Source organism: Lissotriton helveticus, chromosome 1_2, assembly GCF_964261635.1.
Source record: "Lissotriton helveticus chromosome 1_2, aLisHel1.1, whole genome shotgun sequence".
NCBI lineage: Eukaryota > Metazoa > Chordata > Amphibia > Caudata > Salamandridae > Lissotriton > Lissotriton helveticus.
This window is the reverse complement of record NC_136058.1, coordinates 93,407,724-93,433,889: the sequence shown is the minus strand read 5'-3', so window position 1 is coordinate 93,433,889 and position 26,166 is coordinate 93,407,724. Positions and strand designations below refer to the sequence as shown.

At 45.3% G+C, this 26,166-nt stretch overlaps 1 protein-coding gene across 4 annotated transcripts in view; it reads right to left on the bottom strand.

The window, feature by feature from the left end:
* Nucleotides 1–16,359: 16,359 nt before the first annotated feature.
* Nucleotides 16,360–26,166, bottom strand: part of JAK1 (Janus kinase 1) — a 490,769-nt gene continuing 480,962 nt past the window's right edge. For all 4 annotated transcript variants that reach the window (XM_078669080.1, XM_078669071.1, XM_078669099.1 and 1 more), the window contains one exon: nt 16,360–19,873. In XM_078669080.1, the coding sequence (XP_078525206.1) occupies nt 19,772–19,873 (102 nt within the window). In that variant the 3' untranslated portion in view covers nt 16,360–19,771. The remainder of the gene's footprint in view (nt 19,874–26,166) is intronic.

Sequence of the window (26,166 nt, the reverse complement as noted above, 5' to 3'; positions counted from 1 at the left end):
AGGGAATACACCTCACAAGCGGTTGTAGGAAATGGTCACAGAATTGTGAGAGTGGCTCCAGTACGGAGTCTATCCCTGACACAATCGGTCTCCCTGGTATTGGCCTGGTTGCCTTATGGATCTTGGGCAATATATAAAAATATGGTACCCTTGGGTCCTTTTTTATAAGGAAATCTGCCTCTTTTTTAGTGATCCATTGTTCACATTCCGCGCTGGTCACCAGACTAGTTATTGTGGTCTGTAGGCGCATGGTTGGATCACTCGGAATGGGTGTATAATATCTTTGATCATTAAGTTGTCGAGTGCATTCCAAGTCGTAGTCCACAGTATTCATTAGAACTGTGGCTCCCCCTTTGTCCGCCTGTTTGATGGTGATCAAGGGGTCTTCTGCCAGTGATTTCAGTACAATCATCTCATTCTTAGAGATGTTGGAGTGTGGTGTATGTCGGTCTAATTTGTTGAGGTCTTTAAGCACCGCTTGTTCAAAAGTTAAGACTTCATTGGGGACCATCCCGTTATGGGGTGTGAAGGTTGATGGATTATGTAGGCCTGAGTCCTCAGTCGGTTCACAGGGCCTGCCTTCGAAGAAGGTTTTCAATCTTATTTTTCTAAAGAATGATTGGATTTCTCTAGTTTGTTGGAATAGATCGACCCTCGGGGTAGGGACAAAGCCCAAACCTCTCTGAAGGACCTCTTCCTCTTTCTCTGTGAGGAGCCGATCAGAAAGATTGACCACCAGGCTCATTTTGGTCCTGATCGGTTCGTGGTCCTCGTGTCCATCCCTTGGGGGCGTGTGTCCTCCCATTGGACTCTCTTTTCTGGTGCGTTCCCTCTTTTTCGCCCTCGCCCTCTGCCCCAACCTCTGCCTAAAAAAGGGGGGTTTGTAGGGTTTTGTGGGGGATAGAATGGAGGATATTGAGGGGCAAAAGGTGGTTGGAATTGGGGGAATTGTGGGTATTGCCAGAATGGGGGACCCATTGGTTGCCCCTGGTTAGGATAGTTAGGAAGGTTATGTTGTCCACGTCCCCTTCCTCTTTTTGCCCTGGGAGGCATTTGGGCAAGGTCATTATCCCCGCTACTTTCAGAGACACTATTAGAGCCCCTCCTTGCTGAAGCCGTGCTGGAATCAGAATTATAATTAGTACCAGGGGGAACGTAGTCATCCTTTAGATAGGGATAGACTTTCTCCTTTGAAAACTTTTTGATGTCTTTTTGTAGTTTCACTACCTTTTGACTCATGAGGTATTCTTTATGTTCTGCCATTTCTTTGTTTAGCTCAGCCAATTTAGTTTTGAAGCCCGGGTTCTGTACCACAGTCTTCAAGGCAGCCTCTGCTGCTTGGATCTTGACAAGAAGCGCATCTGCTAGTCGTTTGGCTGTATTTACAATGAGAATGAGGAGGTCATGGGTGCACTTCCATGACACCTGTGACCATTCGACTTTAAATTGACCATCTTCCCAGAAGATTCTTGGGAAGTTTTTAACGATCAAACCGTTGGGGGCAATCTTGGCTTTGAAATATTCCGCCATCATGGTCCCGTGTATTGTTATTCTTATCCATTCCCGTTTAAGATCGGATAGAGATTGCCACTCAGTTGTATTACTCCCTGTGGCAGATTCTATGTCAATGCCAAAAAGTGAGGGTGTCCTCATAATAGCTGCTGCATCCTCCTCACCAAAACTCAGTCCCTGACCCTCCATGGTGGTGGGGGCAAGGGAACTTGGTTCCGGTGCTGAGGGATCCTTCACAGAAGGTATGGAAAGAGGGGGGAGGAAAACACAGAAGAGAGAGAAGGTTCCAAACCCAATTTGGGGTGTGGACCGTCTATGACCCACCACAATGGTGTGGGATCAATCAATCAATGGGGGATCTGAACAATCTAACCCACCGGGAGGAAAACTCCCACGGTTGAAACCGTGCACAAGTATTTATCAAAGGAGGGAGGGGAATAGATCAATTGATCAACTGACACAGATTACCACTCTGAGGGGTGGAAGGTCCAGTATCAGCAAGTGTCCGTTTCAGGTACAACTGGCGCAATAAAGGGGTTGCTGAACTGTTCCTATAGACAGACTAGGGGGATTTGACTGGCGTGACCAAGGTGTGGAAAGAGACACCCTAGGGCATCCATTTTGTTGGATTTAGTTGCCTCACACACCCAGAAGGGTGTCATGCTTCATCATTGGCGTTTGCTCCTCGTCGGGGAGGCGGTGCAATCCCCGACGGGCTCACCTCAAAGAGGGGCTCTTTGGCGGAGATCTTTTTATCCAACAGCCTTATGGTGAAGTGGGGGTGTGTGGGCAGGATGTAGTGTTGTGTAGCGAAAATATTAAAATGTAGCAAGGGGTACCGGAATTAACTTTATTCTGAGGGTCCCCTGGCTGCTATTAAAAGGTGAAACTAGCTCGCTAGGTATCAGCCAGTTAGGTCGAGTGACCCTAGAGAGGGCTAGAAGTGAGACTGGTCGACATGTTTCTCGCTCAGGGTAAAGTCACCCGCGATTCATCAGGACCTTATAAAAAGTGTAAAGAAGAAGAAGAATTACAACAACATGCTTGTGTCATGTGTGTGGTGTACAATACCTCTGTGGAAGCTCCTATGCCTAAGTACAGAGAAAAATAAAGAGACAAGTTATGGTTATAACGTTTTCATGTGGACCACAACAAGCCAAGTCAACGCCAAGACATGTACACAATATGGCATGCTGGTGGTACTGTGAACCATTGAGCACATTCCAAGCATGCCTAGGTGTATGGAGCGTGTCGCGTGCATAGTGAGGAGCACATATACACTCTATACGTGAAGGAAAAGTGTAGAATGAGTGGTTTAAAAACAAAAGGTTAAAAATGCAGCAGTCTAAGAGGGGTAATCCTCACATCCAGTGTCTTACAAGGGCAATTCGGGTGAATATAGATAACGACCTTGTAACACTGTGATTTCCCACCAAAAGTCTCACACTGTGGTTTAAAAGGCGGCATAATGAACTAAAAGCGTGTTCCCTACTCACCTAATGGTCAGGGACTACTTGCCGCATGAGGGGTCGGCGGGTCAGTACATCGGGGGTGAGTCTATTGAATGCAGCTAAAGGGAGCACAAAAGCAAAGTCTAAGAGCTATAATCACTGGTAAGGTACTGGTCTAATGTAGATCTTACTGGCCTCCATAGTCGTGCTCACACAGGATACACTCACCTCACTCTGCCCGTGTCCGCGTGGAAAAACCTACCCATCTCCGCCGAGCTCGAGTAGATGAGTGAGCTCGGCGGTGGGTGTATTTAATCAAGTCAACTTTGGCTAAAGCGTCAACACCTGTTTGTTAAATGTCACGTGATCGTGACTGGTAATGTGGCGGCCATCTTAAGATGGTTGAGGGAGTAATCTTATTCCTTTCTGTTTAATATGAAGACGCTAGCGCGTGTGTATTAGGAAACCTCAATGATGAGTGCCAGACCCTAGAAGCTGACAAGGGTAGTCCCCCGTCTGGGAAATATAAAAATATATATCACTGGCAGAAGACCCCTTGATCACCATCAAACAGGCGGACAAAGGGGGAGCCACAGTTCTAATGAATACTGTGGACTACGACTTGGAATGCACTCGACAACTTAATGATCAAAGATATTATACACCCACTCCGAGTGATCCAACCATGCGCCTACAGACCACAATAACTAGTCTGGTGACCAGCGCGGAATGTGAACAATGGATCACTAAAAAAGAGGCAGATTTCCTTATAAAAAAGGACCCAAGGGTACCATATTTTTATATATTGCCCAAGATCCATAAGGCAACCAGGCCAATACCAGGGAGACCGATTGTGTCAGGGATAGACTCCGTACTGGAGCCACTCTCACAATTCTGTGACCATTTCCTACAACCGCTTGTGAGGTGTATTCCCTCATACATCCAAGACACCACGGATATCCTGCGCACTCTGGACGACATCCAGGACACAGGACATATTGACCTCTTGATTACCCTTGATGTAGAAGCCCTCTACACGAACATTCCTCAGAGGGCTACTCTTGAGGTAATAGAGGAACGTTTGGGCTTAGAAGCTTGGGACTCCAACACTCCACGGACTTTCATTATGGAATGTGCCACCCTAGCCCTCACCGAAAACTATTTTGAGTACAGAGGGAAGTATTACCACCAGACCCAAGGTACATCTATGGGCAGTACTTTTGCCCCTTCGGTGGCATGTCTGTACATGGCGGAATTCGAAGGTAAACACATACACCATGAGTCAAACCCCTTTCGAGACAACATCAAAATGTGGAGACGCTTCATTGATGATATCCTCATCCTATGGAGAGGCCCTCCGACCTCCCACGAGGCTTTCTTTGAATGGGTCAACACATTAAACCCCTACCTACATTTCACCATGGCCTCTTCTCCGAATGAGATTCCCTTCCTGGACCTAACAATAAAACTGGAAGGAGGGTCTCTTAAAACCACCATGTACAGGAAACCCACACACCGCAACAGCCTACTACACTACAAGAGTCATCATCCAAGGGCCCTACGCACTAACCTGCCTTTCGGCCAATTCCTACGGGTAAGACGCAATTGTAGCGAGGTGTCCAACTACAAGAAAGAGTCCGCAATCCTCTCTAGGAACCTTCTTGATAGAGGCTACCCTAAGAGTGATGTCTTGAAAGCCAAGAAAAGGGCCAGGAATAATAATCGAGAAGCTCTCCTTCAACGACAGGTAAGAGCCACTGTTGAAAATCAACCGATCACCTGTGTGACTACCTTCACCCCACTGTCGAACAAAATCAGGAATACAATCAAACACCACTGGGGTATCCTCAACACAGGGGACATGGTTATGGAACAACCAAGGTTTGCCTTTAAGAGATCACAAAACCTTAAGGATATCCTAATCAGCACCAGGCCCAAGAACGTCAGGAAAGAAACTCAACAAACCTTGTGGCACTTGCCTCCCGTGACGGGCCATTACCCATGTGGCATGTGTGGGGTATGCAGATACACTTTGACTCTGAAGAACATACAGCTCTCTGAGACTTTCAAATGGGAGCTTAGGCACCACACCAACTGCAACACGACACACTGTATATACATGCTAATCTGCCCGTGTGGTCTGCAGTACATCGGGATGACAACCCGCCCCATCAAAACCCGCATCATTGAACATCGCAGCAATTTCCGCTGCAAAAAGACCCACACAAAAATGTGCAAACACTATGTAGACTCTAACCATAATGAAGATTCATTGAAGTGGGTAGTTATTGAATCCAGTCCAAACTCCCCCAGAAATGCCCTTTTCCGTAAGGAACAAAGATGGGTCCATCGCCTTTCTTCTGACAAACAGGGACTCAATGAGGACATCCCATGGCACTCGCTTTGAATCTATCGCCCAGGTATGATCACCCAGACCATCCTGTTCCTCTCGTTCCCACCTCAGTTCAGGCTAAGCGCCCAGTGTCACCTTACCCTGATGACCGCTCTATCACTGACAACACACTCCCGCTTGGCATCTACCCTGCATTGGTATCCCTATCATACACCAGGGTCTGATTCAAAGGATAGATTTTCCTTTGGCCTCCATTGATGACCATATGACATACCAGGGTCTGTTTAAAGGATAGCTTGTACTTTGGCCTATCCCTTGATACACCCCTTCCAAAAGACCACACCAGCTGGTTCATAGCGGACACAGACTCCTTACCCATTTCATCATGGCCGCTACTGTCAGTATTTACATCACGTGGCCAGCTACACTTAGCGGTAAAATCTGTATGCACAACCGGTACACTGCGGGCTTTATATATTCTTTATATATTTATATATTTTTATATTTCCCAGACGGGGGACTACCCTTGTCAGCTTCTAGGGTCTGGCACTCATCATTGAGGTTTCCTAATACACACGCGCTAGCGTCTTCATATTAAACAGAAAGGAATAAGATTACTCCCTCAACCATCTTAAGATGGCCGCCACATTACCAGTCACGATCACGTGACATTTAACAAACAGGTGTTGACGCTTTAGCCAAAGTTGACTTGTTTAAATACACCCACCGCCGAGCTCACTCATCTACTCGAGCTCGGCGGAGATGGGTAGGTTTTTCCACGCGGACACGGGCAGAGTGAGGTGAGTGTATCCTGTGTGAGCACGACTATGGAGGCCATTAAGATCTACATTAGACCAGTACCTTACCAGTGATTATAGCTCTTAGACTTTGCTTTTGTGCTCCCTTTAGCTGCATTCAATAGACTCACCCCCGATGTACTGACCCGCCGACCCCTCATGTGGCAAGTAGTCCCTGACCATTAGGTGAGTAGGGAACACGCTTTTAGTTCATTATGCCGCCTTTTAAACCACAGTGTGAGACTTTTGGTGGGAAATCACAGTGTTACAAGGTCGTTATCTATATTCACCCGAATTGCCCTTGTAAGACACTGGATGTGAGGATTACCCCTCTTAGACTGCTGCATTTTTAACCTTTTGTTTTTAAACCACTCATTCTACACTTTTCCTTCACGTATAGAGAGTGTATATGTGCTCCTCACTATGCACGCGACACGCTCCATACACCTAGGCATGCTTGGAATGTGCTCAATGGTTCACAGTACCACCAGCATGCCATATTGTGTACATGTCTTGGCGTTGACTTGGCTTGTTGTGGTCCACATGAAAACGTTATAACCATAACTTGTCTCTTTATTTTTTTCTGTACTTAGGCATAGGAGCTTCCACAGAGGTATTGTACACCACACATATGACACAAGCATGTTGTTGTAATTCTTCTTCTTCTTTACACTTTTTATAAGGTCCTGATGAATCGCGGGTGACTTTACCCTGAGCGAGAAACATGTCGACCAGTCTCACTTCTAGCCCTCTCTAGGGTCACTCGACCTAACTGGCTGATACCTAGCGAGCTAGTTTCACCTTTTAATAGCAGCCAGGGGACCCTCAGAATAAAGTTAATTCCGGTACCCCTTGCTACATTTTAATATTTTCGCTACACAACACTACATCCTGCCCACACACCCCCACTTCACCATAAGGCTGTTGGATAAAAAGATCTCCGCCAAAGAGCCCCTCTTTGAGGTGAGCCCGTCGGGGATTGCACCGCCTCCCCGACGAGGAGCAAACGCCAATGATGAAGCATGACACCCTTCTGGGTGTGTGAGGCAACTAAATCCAACAAAATGGATGCCCTAGGGTGTCTCTTTCCACACCTTGGTCACGCCAGTCAAATCCCCCTAGTCTGTCTATAGGAACAGTTCAGCAACCCCTTTATTGCGCCAGTTGTACCTGAAACGGACACTTGCTGATACTGGACCTTCCACCCCTCAGAGTGGTAATCTGTGTCCGTTGATCAATTGATCTATTCCCCTCCCTCCTTTGATAAATAAAGCTTTAGCACCACCCCTTTTGAATTGAAGATGCCAGGATGGGTTTCCCCTACTCACTTACAACACCCTCCTAGACAGTCCGGGCGTAGTAACAGTTTGAGAGAAAACCAGTTTTCACACTGACAGGTAGGCGAGAACTCAAGTAGCTGAAGTCAGGGCTACCTGGCCGCAGCTGGGTGCCTCCCTCTTGAAAGGAAGTGCTGCAAAAAGAGGTGGGGGACTGCAAGAAAAGTGTTAGAATTGTGTGGCAGAATTTCTCTAACCACTAGCTAGTGAACAGGATAAATCTGGCACCACCACCATCTCTTTAGAACATTGCTGTCCATGGGAAGACTCCATTGGAAAAAGATATTGACTTCTGATGCCTGTTGGATGAAGAAGACTTGAACAAAGACCTCTGTTAGCATCCAGCAAATAGAACTGCTCTTCAAGTGTCAAGGGGTAGTCCTCCTCTGTTTCTGCTTCAGGAACAGAAAACGTAGAAGGACTCCTGACTCAAATAGGGCCCGGAACTAGATCCTGCAGGAGTCCATGCTAAAGAGAAACCTGGTGCCCAGAAACGTGCACTCAGAAGCCAGGGCCAGCAGGACTGACCAAAAGAAGAATTCCCAGCAATTGGAGACTAAGGGCCCGATTTATATTTAGGCGGATGGCCCGCCATTTCACCATGGAGTAAATTATTCTGTCCCCATGGTGAACAGGCCGCCTACTTACTTAATAAAACACCACCAAGCCGGTGGTCATTTATAAAGGCATTAGTAGGACCTGTGGTCACGGTGGTTCTTGCCAATGCATTTTACTGTTTTCTGCAGGGCTGTGTATTCTTTTTTTTTCTACAAAAGGAAAATCATGAAACTTGAATTTCTTTTTGAAAGGATAAAAATTAATTTTCTCCTAACTATGGGAGGCTTCTCCATGGCAAGAGGAGCATTAGATTGGTTTTACTGGGGTGCCGCTCGCAGTCGTGTGGTGGCAGAAGACTTCCCTGTCCTGGAAAACTTGTTCAAAATTGAACTTGCCCTCTGACCTGGGAGCCCGTGTGCTCGGTCACTACTTTGCCGAGAGGAGACTACGCCCTAGCTACCGGGAGCGGGACTGCGAGGACCAGAGGTGCTTGCGCAACAACATCCCGCGCACCTGGTGCCTCTTCCCGCCCCCTCCTCCCTGGGACATTTAAAACGACTCGCGGCCCCCGCTTCGCGGGAGCCGCTCGCAGTCGTGTGGTGGCAGAAGACTTCCCTGTCCTGGAAAACTTGTTCCAAATTGAACTTGCCCTCTGACCTGAGAGCCCGTGTGCTCGGTCACTACTTTGCCGAGAGGAGACTACGCCCTAGCTACCGGGAGCGGGACTGCGAGGACCAGAGGTGCTTGCACAACAACATCCCGCGCACCTGGTGCCTCTTCCCGCCCCCTCCTCCCTGGGACCTTTAAAACGACTCGCGGCCCCCGCTTCGCGGGAGCGGCTCGCAGTCGTGTGGTGGCAGAAGACTTCCCTGTCCTGGAAAACTTGTTCCAAATTGAACTTGCCCTCTGACCTGGGAGCCCGTGTGCTCGGTCACTACTTTGCCGAGAGGAGACTACGCCCTAGCTACCGGGAGCGGGACTGCGAGGACCAGAGGTGCTTGCGCAACAACATCCCGCGCACCTGGTGCCTCTTCCCGCCCCCTCCTCCCTGGGACCTTTAAAACGACTCGCGGCCCCCGCTTCGCGGGAGCCGCTCGCAGTCATGTGGTGGCAGAAGACTTCCCTGTCCTGGAAAACTTGTTCCAAATTGAACTTGCCCTCTGACCTGGGAGCCCGTGTGCTCGGTCACTACTTTGCCGAGAGGAGACTACGCCATAGCTACCGGGAGCGGGACTGCGAGGACCAGAGGTGCTTGCGCAACAACATCCCGCGCACCTGGTGCCTCTTCCCGCCCCCCCTCCTCCTATTTAGCCCAGCCTCCTGACGCGATCGCGGGACGCGCGCGGACGGAAGCGCGGGCGAAGACCGGGCAAAGAGCGGGCGTTTGAGGCCGTTTGAGTACGAGAGAGTCCGGTCCGGGCTATACTTCCTGGCTCTAATTTCACTTGTGTGGGAAATAGACCTTTTAGTCGCGCACGCCAAGGACAAGGTGCAATGTCCACTCGTGAGTACAGAAGCAGGGCAGCAAAGGGGAAGTTGAAAAATGGAACACTTGATGACTTTCTTACTAGAACCAACACTGCCATGGATATGGAGATCAGTAAGATGCAGCATAGGGTTTCTATTGAACTGGATGTAGCTAGAAGGCTATCCCAGGAGATGGCCAATGCTAAGACATCCTCCTTGGGTCACTTTGCCTTTGCCAAAACTCCGGACCGCACAATGCGACCAGCATTAAATCTAACGCAGGCAGTTATCCATCATCCACCAGTCTCATCTCCTCCAGCCCTAGTGGAGAAGGTTGGGTCTCCACAGGCTGCCCCCCCAAATCCTAGTTCATCACTGTTCAGGGTGGGAGGGGTAGAGGGGCCACCTTTGGAGACATTACCAACTGCCAATTGTAAGGCCAAGAGTGCGAGAATCTCTCCTAACTCCCTAAAGGGTTCCAACCAGAAACTAAAGCGTAACATCGCTACTGCCTATTCTAGGAAAAAGGCCAAGGTTGCAAAGGCTCAGTTACCTTCTCAAGTACTAGCTCAGCCATCCCATTCATTCTTTCCCGTGGTGAATAGTTGCCCCTTAGCATCTGAATCTAGTCCAGTGAAGCCGATGGGGGAACATGAGAATTTCGTAATAGAAAGTGAGAATGGTGGGGCACCAGTTTGTATGATTGAAGGAAAGGATGTGGATTTCTTAACGGTTGTGTGGGAAACGCTAAAAAAACTTCTTACCCCTTTGGAAGTTAGACTTTCCCCGAATAGAAACCCAGCTCCTCGAGACTGAAAAAAGTATTCTAAATCTTGCCACTTTGACTATACCTGGCAATAAACCAACTAGCCTACCGGTTGTGACTCACACTCCTTCAGTAGCCGTTGACATTCCACCAGTACCTCCGGTGACTAAACCCGTCCCAAAACCCCGGTATAAGGTTCCTGTAAGTACCAACGTCAACAGAGTAGCGGGAAGTGCAAATAAGTTACCGGTTCCATCTCTCCCGGCTCCGAAAGTAGTGGCTGCCCCGAGGGCTAAAGACCGTGATACTTACTGCTCTATCCCACCGAGACAAAAATTTCCTAAAAACCATTATAGGGGTTATGTTGATCTTCCCCCAGATGTAAGAACGTATGTAGTAGTCCTTACGGGGGTGCCAGAAATTCCACATCAACAGCAGGAGGACTTTGGGTCTTTAAAAAATAAGGTCACCCACTGGCTCAATGTGAATAGGCCATTACCCAATCACCTGAGAAGCAAAATTCTTATGGTGCGACGGGTCCCCTGGATAGGCACCTCGCACAAATCCATCTCAGGTGATTGTGTTATCGTCTCATTCGAAGATCCCAATACTGCACACTTCATTCATTCATGGAGCGACCACGGAGTTAACTCGTCTATAGCAACTAGACCATTAACTTACTTTTATCCCCGCGCCTTCACTCCCAATCGGGGGGAAACTGGAATTGGAACACGATGCCGGTACGAAACCATGGGCAGGGAGGGTCATGTAATTACTGGCAAGACACATATGGAGGGTGGAATGGGGCTCCAACTTACAACAGGTTTGGGTGCCTTGAGGATGTGGACTGACTTCACCATAGGGCAATTGATATTTTGTTTCCGGTAGACTTACACAGCTTTCTGTCCTACCGCTCACTTTGTTCTGCTTCTGTTTCATCATATTCACATTCTTCCCCGCCACGCTCGGCCCTAACACCATCACCATATTTCCCTGGAGATGGCAAACAAATCACGGGTGAGATTAAGCATATAGAGGAGCAGGCCGCTGACCATCCCGAGGGGGGCACACCCAATGAGTATACAAAAGAAGAAGATGATATCACCAACCCAGGCCTAGTTGGCCATATTAACGAGGATAATGCCCTCCCTGAGGTGCTTAATGCAACCTGTTCACCGGTATTAGAGGCTTTGTCCTCTTCCAACTATAGTCAGTGTAGGATAAGCAGGTGTCCATTGGCTTTTAGTTCTACCGAGGAGGTGGGGGGACCCAGAACACTCTCGATACTTTCCTGGAACGTGGCTGGGTTGGCTAATAAATTAGATTCCTCAGAGTGGGTGGAATTTATTGAGGAATACAACATATGTCTGTTCCAGGAAACGTGGGCTAGAGAACAATACTCCCGTACAGGGTACGCTATCTTTGAGATTGCGGCAAAATGGGGCGGGAAGGGTCGACCGTCCGGCGGTCTGTCAATTTGGGTAGCTTCTCACCTAGGATGTAGGGTGAGAAACCTCGAAACCAACTCACCGGACTTTCAGTGTGTTGTCCTAGAGTGGGCACAGGGTGTGAAAGTAGCATTAATAAATGTATACTCTAGACCGGTTGGCATTACGGGCACTTCGAGAACTATCGAGGATTTGTCTGTGTTCATTGATTGTACCACCCTCTGTCCATCACTTGTGATCGGGGGGGACTTTAACACTCAGTATGAGCCCCTCCCGGATAATCTGGAAGGGGTAACCAACGAAGAGGATGATCTTTGGGAGATACCCATCTTGTCGGGTCCACCTGTAAAATCATGGTCACCTTTAGCCACTCAAATATTATCTTTCACCTTATCCCACTCGTTGAGGGCCTGTAACGGGCGGGCCAAGGGAGACATCCCACCCCAGCCCAGCTTCAATAGACCAGGGTATGAATCACGGATAGACTATATCCTGGTGCGGATAAAGGACTGGCCCAAAGTCAGGGACTTTACAATAATAAGAAGGACTGACAGTGACCATAATGTATTGTCATTGAGATTCGCTGTCCAGGGTATGCCGACGGCAAGCACAGATAAAAATTTAGCATTTCCGGAGGGTCTAGTTGCCACCAGTAACAGACGTAGAATCAGATGGCCATTACTAGTGCAAAACCCACAAAATATTCAGAAGCTATATGAGGCAGTAGTCCCTGCCCTTGAAAAAGTTGGGGATCTCTTCCCTCAGTCACCCACTCCTGATAAGTTCAGTGTGCTTGGGGATATTCATTCCGAGCTCTGTACCAACCTAGCAGAAGTATTTAACCCGGTGGCCAGGACGAAAAAGGCCAAGAGGAGAAGAGCCTCATGGTTCAATGCTTCTTGCAGAAGAGCAAAGGCTGATCTCCTGGAGTCTCTTAAAATTCGGGAAACTCCCAGTAAGATCAGGGCAAAGGGGATGGCCTACAAGTCTATCATCTCCAATGCCAAAATAGAATGGGACCAGGAGAATTGGTCGGAAATGTCGGCTGCCTTAGCATTGCAAGACGCCCGTAAATTCTGGCAGATCGTCAAGCACGGTTCAGCTGAACCAATAGCGGCAGTAAATGCAAATATTGCTGCAACTGTGTGGGAGGACCACTTTAAATCCTTATATAGTGCGCCCGACCAGGGTCAATTGGGGAACCCACATGAACCAGTAATGGTCCAACCCGCCGAAAGGCTATCCCAGATGGATGGGTTTACCCTGGGAGAACTTAATATGGCAATTTTGGGCCTGGCGGCTGAAAAGGCGCCGGGCCTGGACAAGCTTCCAGGCGACCTTTATAGGCATGAAGTTAAGATCTGGGCCCCGTATTTGATGGTGCTGTTCAACGCAATCCTGAACGGCATGACGATCCCCCCAACTTGGCTGGGGGCAGAGATAGTCCCTATATTTAAGAGGGGCTCGCCTCTGCTCCCAGCCAACTATAGGCCAATAAGCCTGATAGATGTTTCTCAGAAACTCTTTACTAGGCTACTCCTGGATCGTTTGTTGGAATGGATGTCGGATTACGATATTCTGAGCCCATTCCAGGCGGGATTTAGGAAGAAGATCTCCACCACAGACCAGGTCTTTCGGCTTGCCCTCATCTTTTGGAAAACGGTACAGCTGGAGGGTGGCAGCCTCTACACTGTATTCGTGGACCTGAGGGCGGCCTTCGACCTGGTCCCGCGCAGAAAACTCTGGGAGGTGCTGGCCAAACTGGGGGTCCCTGCGGGCCTGTTGGAGATGATTATCCGTCTCCATATTGCCAACTTTGCCCAGGTGAGGTGTGGTAAGGAGGGGGCGCTGTCAAACCGATTCCCCGTTGACAGGGGGTAAGGCAGGGTTGTGTGCTTGCACCGACCCTGTTCTGCCTCTATGTCAACGGGGTAATCATTCACCTCAATGGGGTTGTCAATTCAGACGCTCCCAAGTTGGCAGGCAGCAGGGTGCAGGCGATTATGTTCGCCGACGACACCCTGCTGCTCTCAAAGTCCCCAATGGGGATACAGCACGTTCTAAACGGTTTTGTGGATTTTTATGGGGAACATGGTTTAGAAATCAACACCTTAAAGACCAAATTTATGGTCTTTAATCCCCCACAAAAGTTACGATTCACACCTACTATTGGCCAGAGCAGACTTGAAAGGGTGCACACCTTTGAGTATCTTGGTGTCATGATAAATGACAATATGACCTGGTCCACACACCAACAGAAAGCACAACTTAAATTGGCCCAGTATGCGGGAGGGGTTTTGAGGCTCATGGGAAATAATAGGTCATCCATTAAACCTGTCGGCCTACCACTCCAGATTTACAAGGCACAGGCAAGGGGGGCTGCCATGTATGGTTGTGAGCTATGGGGTCACGTAGCTTCCCCAGAATTGGTGAGAGAGGTGTACAAGTTCATTAGGCAGGTGGTCCGACTTCCGTCCAGTACGCCCCTTGTTCCACTAAGGTTAGACCTAGGACTGCGACCTCTAAGTGAAGAACTGGCACTGCGTCCCTTGGTTTATTGGCGGAGGATGTGGGCAGTCCCGGAACTGATCAGCTATAGGCAGGGTCTACAAGAGGTCCTAGCCATGCCTAATGCTGGGAAAATCAAATGGTTTAAATTTATTAAAACTGAGTTGGAGGGCCTGGGCCTACCGACACTCTGGTCTGATCCCTCAACCACATGCCCACTAATTCCCAAAAAGAGACTGGGAAAGGTATATCGTGACAGTAAACTAGCGGCACTCTGTCGTCAGGCTACTCTGGGAACACTTACGGAGTCATTTTTATGCATTAAGGATAAATACAGTTTTGAACCAGCCCTGGATAAAATATATCCTGCTCTACTTAGGAAACTTTACTTGCAGTGGAGGCATGGGACCCTTCCACTGCGAGCACTAACTAGTAAGTGGAGTGATTCAGCAACCAGTTTATGCCCGGCTTGTAGAGTGGCCAATGATTCAGAGCTCCACATAATCTTTTTCTGTCCGGCCTATAATGCTTCCCGCAGGAAATGGATTGTGCCCATTTGTCGGAGCCTGGGGTTTGCGGAGTGCTTGGCCGCGTTCAGAGTATTGAAAACAGATTTGACTAATTACATTGTTTTTGCTGATGCTAAATACTTAGGTGCAATGTGGTCTCTGAGGAGACAGTGCCTTAAGGCTGGTCATTGATTACTGATTGACTGTACCATAAAATCTGAAACTCTGTATTTTTGGAAAATTTTTATGTAACCGGATGGATTCTGATGTTTTTTAACGTTTTATTCTTTTAATATTATGCATTGAATTGTGTGTATCTTTTATGGTGACAAAATTACCGAAATAAAGATTTATGATGATGATGGTTTTACTGTTCCCTACCGCCATGTTTATGTGGTGGTAAGGAACAGTAAAAAATGACATGTCTGCCTACGTAAATTGGGCAGGTGGACATGCAGCCATTTCACAGACAGCCCTTACTGCGCAGGGCTGTTAGAGAAATTTAGCCACCATTAAATTTTACAAGTGGACTACTATAAAGTCGGGGAGGGAAGTCCATCGCGATGGAGAACCCTCTCCGCCAATATATAAATCAGGCCCTAAGTTTGAAGGCTAAACATTTGACAATCTCCTTGGATATCCAACCTCTGCTCCATTACAGTCAGCCTGAAATTGCGCCTACACTCCGGTCTACCGCAAACTGTTTTTACAGCGTGCTTTCCTTTTTCTAGGTGATTTTGCCTGAAAACGTGCTTGAACTTAGCACACAAAGTTCTGAATATTACCTGATGCTTCAGCGATAGTTACCAGTATCTGAGCACAGATTGTGTTAGAACTGTGTTTTGACCTTACCAGAGTGGGGTAATTGAGTTTGTAGGAGTAAACCCCTTCCCAGATTAATAACCCAATTTTTGACCCTGCCAAATTAAGGAGCGCTTAGAAAACCTTTGAAAACAAGTGTAGTTACAAATAAAAAAGTCTCTATTACCCAATTAAGTAGTATTAGTTTCTTCTAACAAGAGGAAGCTGGATTTTATTGCAACACCAGGAGATAACATCCTTGCTCTGTATCCCCAGAAGGTGATTTCAGAGAGTACAAAGATGCACCCTAAGAATTCGAGTGAGTACTTTCACTTTGTTTTAGATGAAAATTGTGAAGTCATGCTAACTCTAGCTCTATGAGGGGGCCATCATTCTCTTGCTGTGTCTGCATTTATCTGTGGACATCAACAGCACAACCCTGAGTCATTATCAGGCCCCAGGTACCACATGCACTATGAGAGCAGGTCAAATAGGGGCAGCTACCACTTTAAGGATCTACGTGGATCCAAAGCTTATTAATTTGAAGAGAAAAATTAATTTGGAAATCCCAGAGAATTGTTCTGAAAAAACACATTGGCAAAGGCATACATTCTAAAAACAAGTTCTGGTTTCACTGGCCCAGAGTGAAAAAAAACTAAAAATAAGGAAAAATATCAGTAATAATAACCAATCTAACTTAGATGCTAACATGCACAATGAAGTTGTTATTGGTTCCCAGTGTACCTCCTCTTTGGCATTTCACATTTTTCAAACATAGGTCAGTATTACTGGCTAGAAGCCCATGTGAAGTATTGGACAAGATAATTCATGATAAAAATCATAACAAGCATAAGCAGAGACCAATCATGTTATGTTTATTTCTATAAAGAGTAGCAAAGTGCATACAGATGTACAACAAGTAAAATAGTTGATAATGTAAAACAAAAAATAATAAATGCTTGATTCTTTATAAAACACATTCTGCTTACATATACACAATTACATTCAGTTAGCGACTATAAATGTTTATACTTTGTTAAAGTATAATGTATATACAAGAAATATGTTTGTGGTGTGTGTGTCCAGATATTGGATGTGCCAAAGACTGAACTGTGTGCAATTAGAAAGTGAAAGTATAAGAAATGAGAAATCAGAGCACTCCCCAATGGCAAAGCTAATTTACTACACAAGTAGATTGGCAGGGTATCTAGAAGGACTGGTGAATATCAGAGGCTCAGAATTTCCAGAAAGTTATCATTTAAGTGTCCAACTGCTACACCCTAGACATACCACATGTGCAGGTGTCTAGTTACTTGGAAGTAGTGTCAGAACCACTAAACCACATGTACTGATTCTTTTACGTTGTTGGGTAAACTAATATATGCAGGTGCTCATTCCAATGAACTGTACAGTGAGTGCCCTGAAACTCAAAGACTGCATTTCAAGTGCTAAATTAATTTATGCAGAACACAGTTCATGATGCAGTTCCCTGATCTGTGTACATTAAACCTTTTGCTGTACAACTTTAATCACTAAGCACTACTCTTTTCTGCTGGCTATCCTAAGTGACAGAGTGCCCATTACTTTGGAATATTTCTTACTACTATTCAGTTAAAAAACCAGATGGCAAAACTGTACCAAAAGACAGTGTTGAGCAAAGAATGTGGAGAAACACAATAGATCCTAAAATGTAACTCTATCGCTGCTGCCGTCGGCCGTTGGACTTCGCGCGAGCTACCTCCCTGGTGCTGCGCACGTCCAATGGCCGACGCGGCCGCACCCGTTTCTTCGTACGTTCGAAGCAGTAAACGGGATAAGCAACATGACTGGTCTTGTCTATATGGTAGTCTGATATCCAAACTTGTTGGTGAACAGAAGACCAATGCTTATCAAGAGAGTCTGAATTGATAAGAAATAAAGCCTCTTGCAGCTAGAATAAATTCTAAAAAATTGATAGATGGAAATGGAGCAAAATAGGTTCTAACAAAACAGCTGTTCTCAGAAGACATGCCAGCTAGTTTTCTTGTGTTCAGATTCTCATCCAACAGAATATTCCCAGATAATATTAGAGATACTGTTTTCTCAGCAGTATTAATGGTTGGGTTATATAAACCATATGACATTTATCATTCTTTAAAGGAACTGAGCATGAATTTGATTTTCTCATTTGAAGTATGCTAAATCTACTCCCAGAGAGCAACCATTTAAATTTGCTAGTATTGGACACTAGAAAGTGAATGAGCAGGCCAGAAAAGTAGGAATGTGCTTATTACACTAAAGATTAAGCAAGATCATAGATTGAGTTGTTCAATGTCTACTTTCTTAGAAAATAACCCGTAAAGAATTAGAAGAGCTAAACAGTTCGAGATGTCTTTTACGCTCAGCAGGTAAATATTTGGGAAAATCCTGCTCAGCGAACAAATATGAAACTGAAATTTACTTAAAGCTGAAGTTCTGAGAAGGCCTGAGTGAGGGGAGGAGATTGTAGAATTAATAAGCCACTGGAGTTTGTTGATTGCAGACCTTTCCACATTTACATCATAATGCAGAGGCTTGCAAATGAGACTCCATCGGATTTCATACGGGCTGAAAGCCATTTATACAATGATCACTCATGTTTTGGCCAAAAACTAAAGAAAAATGTCTACACCAAAGTGTAGATACCCAGGCTTCTTTAGGTTTGTGTGGTCTAGAAAAACTGTAGGACAAAGGTTTTGCTCTGATGGAAGAAAAGTTAATATTGTGTGGTCAGGACAACTTTTTTAAAATAGGAAACAATAGCTTCCTTGGTACATGAGAACAATGAGATTGTTCGCAAGCGGTAACTTGTTAATATGTATGCAGTTCTGCCATCACTAATTAAATTTTTATATCAGTCACAGATTAAGAGAGCTGCTTTACACTTTCTATTAGAGCTGCAGCACTACTATTTGGTAAACCGTTCTATATAGACAATGATGCCTATGTAACTGTTATACACGACACTTACGTTTTCATTTTCTTTTAGTAATGCATTCTATTTTAAAATTGTAAAAGATAATGTGTGGTTATCAGGCCCATAATTCAACTAGAAAGTACCCCCGAAAAAACGAAACATCTGCAGAAATAGACACTTATATAAAAAGAATGTATCTGATACACTGAAGCAACAGTGTACGTTCTTCCATCAGAAGACAAACAATAAGGGTGTATTTCAATAGTGAGTAGTTGTGAGATTTGGTAAATAGATATATAAACTATATCCTAATTTAGAGTAAACAAGCACATTTCTGCTTTCATATTTTGTATTTATTCCTGATCAAATATTTCTGAGGGAAAAAAGTGTCTATTGGAAAGCCATCCATCATTCAAATATACATTGTCAATTTACTAAAAATAGATCACTGTTTAATCACACCAATTTAGGGCTGTAACGTTTACTTCTAAAGAGAGACGAGTTAACAGACCATATATACATTTAAGAAAACTAACAGTATTCTCAGAGTTTGGGTTCCTGGGACTAAATTTAAATAGGTAATATATTCCTAAATTTGCTACATGTCAAGAAATGTAAACTTTTCCATTTAATTCTATGTGTAGAACCACATAGCGAATCACATTTTCAAAATCTTAATTGAGTTCTGAAGATTACTTACATTTTCAAGGGAATATGCTATATTTTATTGCACTATAAACTAAAAACTTGACAGTTTATTGAGGTTTGAGGAATCAATATCTCAACGGGTGGCCAAAGCATCATTCTGAACATTGAAAGGAATTATATCTAGGAAACTATTTACATTTTGGATGTTTATAAAAGCAATATTTCTTGTACAATATTGCTTGTACAACTAGACTATACAGGGTATAAACGAGTACATTTTTATTTAATTATGCAATACCATCATATAGCAAAAAAAGACGTGTTGGCATTTGTAATGTTCTTCTATATCAGGTATTCATTGCAACAAACCTAAATGAAAACTAAAGATTTTGTATCTGAAATTATTATTATTAAACATTTGCTGGAATCTAAGAAATTATAATTAGCTTTTCCTGCAAAATGAAACCTGATTTAATGAGGGGATCATGTTATCTGACACAGATAGCAGGTTTGGGCAAACTATTTTAAAAGGTACATTTATATTTAATGTAATAGTAACATTAACAACAACAAATAAAACAAAATAGGTCACAGTAGACTATGGCAGCCTAGGAACCATCCAATGGCTTTGCATTTGCATATAAAACACATGAAGCACCAACAACTGTACAAAACATGTATCTACATTTTATTTATTATGTCCTCAAATCCTTCAATGAGGTTCTGAAAGGTGGTCCGACTGGATGGATTTTGCTCCCAGCACTTCCTCATTAGCTGATAAACCTATTAAAGTGACAAACAGATGACAATTAGGTGTGGGTGTTAATAACATGCCTCAATGTTAAAACAGAAATTAGCCTAAACTAATTTCCAAGCATATATACACATACATATATACACACACACATTGAATGTGAATATATTTATATACACCTATACACCCACCCGCCCCCACCACGTATACACATTCACTGGACAAAAAAAGTTAAAGTAACGTTATAGTTACGTGAATTTGTCAGTGACACAGAAATTTACCAGTTATAGTTAGCAGAGTTAAATATAACTTGCGCCCCCACTATGCACTGCTTATGACCTAATATATGACATCAATTGTGACCTGTTCCATGACATCATTTATAATATCACTGATGACATCATCCATGAGTGTGCTAGTTTGTTTTGTAGTTTAGATCGTGGCTGGTAACTACAGTAACATTGTTCTACCTAATTTTGTACAGCCTGTGTCCAGCAAATCAATATGAGTGTTTACAAAGTGCATAGGCTCCTAATGCACCATAGATGTGTAGAGGTATTGAACACGTTATAAATCTTTGTATTGCAGAGTAACTATGTTCAATTGTATATAAACACCCCTTGGCAGCCTGTATTTGAATTTACTAAGTAGTAAACGTATGGGCCAGAAGAACAAGTGAAGAAAAAAATGACAAGCTGTATTTTATCTTACACATAAAGAACTCCATGTTGTATCTAATCAATGGGGTATAAAAACCTCCTAAGCGAAAAATGACATACATTTAATGGTACATAAATAGTGCTAAAAAATATGAAAGTAGTCACAATGACATTTCATACAGCACATGATACAATAGATGAAATCAAAAACAATGACAGGACACATGACATTCTTAACAATTAAAAATATTCAGAATGTATAATAAAAACTGACATGTTGATTACACAATAAATGATTGTAAATCAAAAGCAATCCAATGGTAATATCTATGTATGGCTAGAGATTGTGGTAATAAAAGATGACAATGTAGTTGCAGACTAGATCAGTGGCTATGGTAATAACATTCAAAACCGAATGTGGTAAACTCCCAGTAACGCTGATGCAGGGTAAGGGGGGCAGCGAGGACCTCCCATATATAGTACGCCAGACTGTGAATATATGGCAACAGTACATGGAAAAGGTACTGAGACATGCACCGTTTCATAGGGAGCTCCCCATATGGATATTGGTCCCTATAAGAGACATGAGCGCACACCTGTCTTTCCAGGCTACCCGAGCAAAACGTTTATAACATATAAACAAGCCTGTGACAGCTTTGCTCTAGGTCAGGGTCAATACCTACACTATATGGGGATTTTGGAGATTGCCAGAACCACCTGGCCAGAGTACTCAAATATCCCACAACAAACGCACACACTGAACCTGCTACTTACATGTAGATCCGGGTGCAGATATATATTATTTATTTATACTATTATTTTTCAACCTTAATTTCTCAGAAACTACTGAACGGATTTAAACCAAATAACAAAAAGCACAATCTGCGGACCAACATCTACCTTCCTGACAAATTTGGTACATTTTCCGGTCAGCAGTTTTTGCTGTAGCCTGTCTTAAAAAAGTAGATGGGAAATGCATGGAGATTTAGCGTTTCAGTTTCCACCTTTTTTCTCGGCTACCGCTTGACGGATCACCCTGAAACTTTCCAGGAAGGCATGAACTTTTTTTTGGGAACGTTTTGTGAAGACTCATCAAAAGGGGCCAAAGTTATCAGCACCCCAAAATACGCTATTTTTAATGGAAAAGCAGACCTAACTAGAACTACCTAGTGGAGACTGCCACTAGGTTATATATATATATATATATATATATATATATATATATATATATATATATATATATAGATTACCTACTGTTGGTTGCCAGTAGTTAGTTATAGGTAGGACCATGTTTCCATAGGAAAAGCATTTATTGACTTGCCTATAACATTGGGGCCGTTTGACCAACCTTCATGAAATTCTCCGAAAAAAGTATTAAGGTAGGTTCTGGTTGTCATGGGGGCGTCTGTGCAGTGGGGAGCAAGAATTTGGGCCGCGAAATAAGGGTGCATTTGTAATGTTAATTCCCATAGAAACCTTCAGCCACAGTTACACCCCGAACTGCTGAAGGGACTAGTGTAAATTGGTTCAGTAGTTTTTGCAAAATTTAAGCCGAAAATTATAGTGATATCTCTGTCCGTAGTGGTTTTGCGATTAAGTGTGAATGCGTGTGCCAACCGGAATGCTCTGATTGGCTGGATGCAACCTGAACAGAAAGTTGTGGCCACTATTTTATCTATAGGTAACGGTTGCCGGGGCAAAAACATTGTGGGAAAGCCCACATAAGGGGTGAGGGGGAGATACTCTGACTCCATAGTTGGGAAATGGGGGTGTTAGGGACACAAGTTATGTGTCCTAAATTGTGTGTTTGTTTCCTGAATTGATATCTGAAACGATGCTGTGACCGCCAGCATAGCCCCCCATGTATCATTGCGGAGACATTACCACTATCAACATCATCCCAAATATTGGTAGAAGTATTAAAAAAAAAGTGAATCATTAATATGCATTGTTATAGAGATAATGACATTTTGATAAATGTTTTTAATAGAGTTATTTATATAGTGAGTTATTTATATAGCGAGTTATGCACTGTGTTGGTTACAATTAATTATATCCCCGTAACCGCGGGGATCGCGATGACCAATGTCATTGAGTCATCGCGATGTCCGGTCTAACCGCGAAAACGGAAAATACGTTTTAGAGATGGTTGTTCTAGAAATACACTAGAAAAATATGGGTTGGTAGTATAGAGTAATAAACCCCTAGTCTGTACAATACTTATATGTGTGTATATATGTGTTTTCGACTTTATGGAAAAGGCTCGTTTGTCACGGTTAACTTCACTGCGACATCCCAGATAACTGGAAAATAGGTCTAAAAGATGGTTTTTAAAGAAACTTAGAGCAAAAATATGAGTTTAAATAGGCTTTGAAAGAAGTATGTATACAGTAATATGTGTAGTGCAATGTTCAGAATGGATTTTTTACGTGTTAGTTTTGGATGTGTTGGTGGTCATTGAATGTCTGCTTTTGTTTTCTGTTTTCACTAAGTGTTCGCAGGGATCGCAATGTCGTCACGTGGATTGTCAAAAAAAACTTTGGAAAAATACTTCACAATATTTCGGGTACTAGGGTGGCTCTGACAAGAGCCTTTGCATTGGTTATGTGTATATAGCTGCTACCCAGGAGACCGGATGCAGAGTTTCAATCCCCTTGGCTATTGCTGGTCTTGGGGGGTTAACTACTACTCCTGTTACATCCAGCCAGTCCCACAGAGTCAGATTGCTAAGAGGTGTTTGGAGGTCACACTCCCTTTCTGCACCACTCTTCAAACGCGTCTCCTGGCACAGTACTGGTTGGTGAATTAAGTGCACTTGGATGCTAATGGACCTTGGGGACCAAGAAGCCCTCCTGGTACTTTCTGTAAGTCCTACACAGCAGAATTCCTGAGAGCTGGTCAGAGGCCCACCCCTTTCCACACCGTTCTGCAAACACCATTGCTACTTAAAAAAACACATAGAATTTCACTGAAAAAAACAAGGGTTACAGGTAAGTTGTAGTTGGGAATTAGCATTTAAAAACCATTAGAAATTCACTGGAAAAAAAACAAAGGTTACAGGGACGTTATAGTTAGGCTGACATTTCACTCATGCAAAACCAGAGAAATTCAGCAGTTATAGTTAGCTGAGCTAACTATAACTTGCGCCTCCGTAATGCACTGCTAATGACAGCACTCATTAAATCACTCATGACATGGTCAGTGATATCACTGATTACAAACTGGTGTTAAGCATTGTTTTGGTGTTTACTTTGCAGCCTTGGAAAGTTACCTACAGAAACTCAAAGTAGCAATTAGCAGCACTTTGAGCTACTTTGTATCATGGTAACGTCCCATGTTTGATACGAACAAGTTACTTACCTTCGGTAACGATATATCTGTAAGAAACAGTAGTTAGTATTAGATTCCTTACCTTAGAATATCCCCAGGCGTCAGTCTGGATCCGGAAACTTTTGCGTAGCAGTACCCCTGCGCGTCGGTAGGCGTCGTCTGCAGGTGTCCCCTGCGGCTCCGCGTCGTCGGCGTCGTGCGCCGTGATGACGTCGCTGGAGTATATAGACGCCTCCGCGCGCTGACGTCAGTTCTTTGCACACAGCTTTTCCGCGCCAGAACACGCAGAGCCATGTGAGAACTAACACTGGTGCCATTTGAAACTAGGGCCCTGAAAGGGATGTCCTTAACCCTAGGTATCAGTTCGCAGAACGGGGAGGATGGGTGGGGCGGTAAGGAATCTAATACTAACTACTGTTTCTTACAGATATATCGTTACCGAAGGTAAGTAACTTGTTCATCTGAAAGAAACAGGTTAGTATTAGATTCCTTACCTTAGAATAGATACCCCAGCAATACCAACCCCGGTGGTGGGTCTGCGAACCAATACAACCTACACCAGAAAGTCCTGGAGGACCGAACGGCCAAAGAAGCCGTCCCTCCGGACTTGACTGTCCAGGCAGTAGTGCCTCGCAAAGGTGTGCAGCGAGGCCCACGTGGCCGCCTGGCAAATGTCCTGCAAAGGGACACCCCGGCCCAGGGCAGTAGTAGCCGCCGTGGCCCGAGTGGAATGGGCCCTCAGCCCAACAGGAGGCTCCTTCCGAGCCAAAGAGTAGCATGCTTTGATGCACAGGACGACCCACCGAGAGATGGTCCGTTTCTGTACCGCCCTTCCCTTCTTCTCACCCACGTAGCCAACAAACAGTTGGTCATCCACCCGGAACTGGCGGGTGCGATCCATATAGAATGAAAGCGCACGTTTTGGGTCCAGACGATGGAGCCGCTCTTCATCCTTTGAAGGATGCGGAGGCGGGAAGAAGGAGGGCAAGGTGATGGACTGCCCAATGTGAAAAGCAGAGACTACCTTGGGCAGGAAAGAAGGCCGAGTCCGAAGAACCACCTTATCAGGATGAACAGACAAGAAAGGAGGTTGAATAGAAAGAGCCTGGAGCTCACTCACTCTCCTGGCAGAGGTGATGGCTACCAGGAAGGCCGTCTTTAAGGTGAGAAGACGGAGAGGACAGGAATGAAGGGGCTCAAAGGGAGCGCACATCAGGAAAGTCAAAACCAAGTTCAAGTCCCACTGAGGCATCACGAACGGAGTTGGAGGATACATGTGCGTGATGCCCTTCAAGAATCTTAACACAATAGGGGACTTGAACAAAGATGGCTGATCAGGTAGCCTCAAGAAGGCGGAAAGGGCAGAAAGATAGCCCTTGATAGTGCCCAGAGCAGAGCCCTGCTGGGCAAGGGAAAGGAGGAAGAGGAGAACCTCAGACAGAGGGGCAGAAAGGGGATCCACAGCCTTTGCTGTGCACCATGCCACAAATCTGTTCCACCGGCAGGCGTATACCGACTTTGTGGAGGGACGCCTGGCTGCCAGAATGACATCACAGACTTCAGGAGGCAAGTCAAATGGCCTCAACTGTCGCCGCTCAATCTCCACGCATGGAGGTGGAGACTGGACAGGTTCGGGTGGAGGACCGTCCCCTGCTGCTGCGACAGAAGGTCCTCCCGAAGGGGCAGGCGGATCGAGGGACCGACTGTCATGCTGAGTAGCTCGGGATACCAGTACCTTCGAGCCCAGTCCGGAGCCACAAGGATAACTTGGGCCCGGTCGCGCCTGATCTTCTTCAGCACTCTGGGCAGAAGTGGTATAGGCGGAAAGGCGTACAACAGACCGCAACTCCACTCGCGCCGAAAGGCGTCGCCGAGCGAGTGCCGTCTTGGAAACTCCAACGCGCAGAACTGATGACATTGCGCGTTCTCTTCTGTGGCGAATAGATCTAACCAAGGCTCTCCCCATTGCTGAAAGAGGCCTCTCGCCACATCCGAGTTCAGACGCCATTCGTGATCCACCGAGCACCGACGGCTGAGTTCGTCCGCCCTGGCGTTCAGAGAACCTGCCAGGTGTTGAACCGTCAGAGTCACGCCCTGACGTTCCAGCCATTGCCAGAGGCGCAGAGCCTCCTGGCAAAGGGTCCACGACCCCACACCGCCCTGTTTGTTGCAGTACCACATGGCGGTGGTGTTGTCCGTGAACACCTGCACCACACTCCCGTTGACAAAGGGGAGGAATGCCTTCAGTGCTAGGCGAATCGCCCGCAGCTCCAACATGTTGATATGGAGCCGGGATTCCGCCGGAGACCAGAGGCCTCTGATCTCCGCCTCTC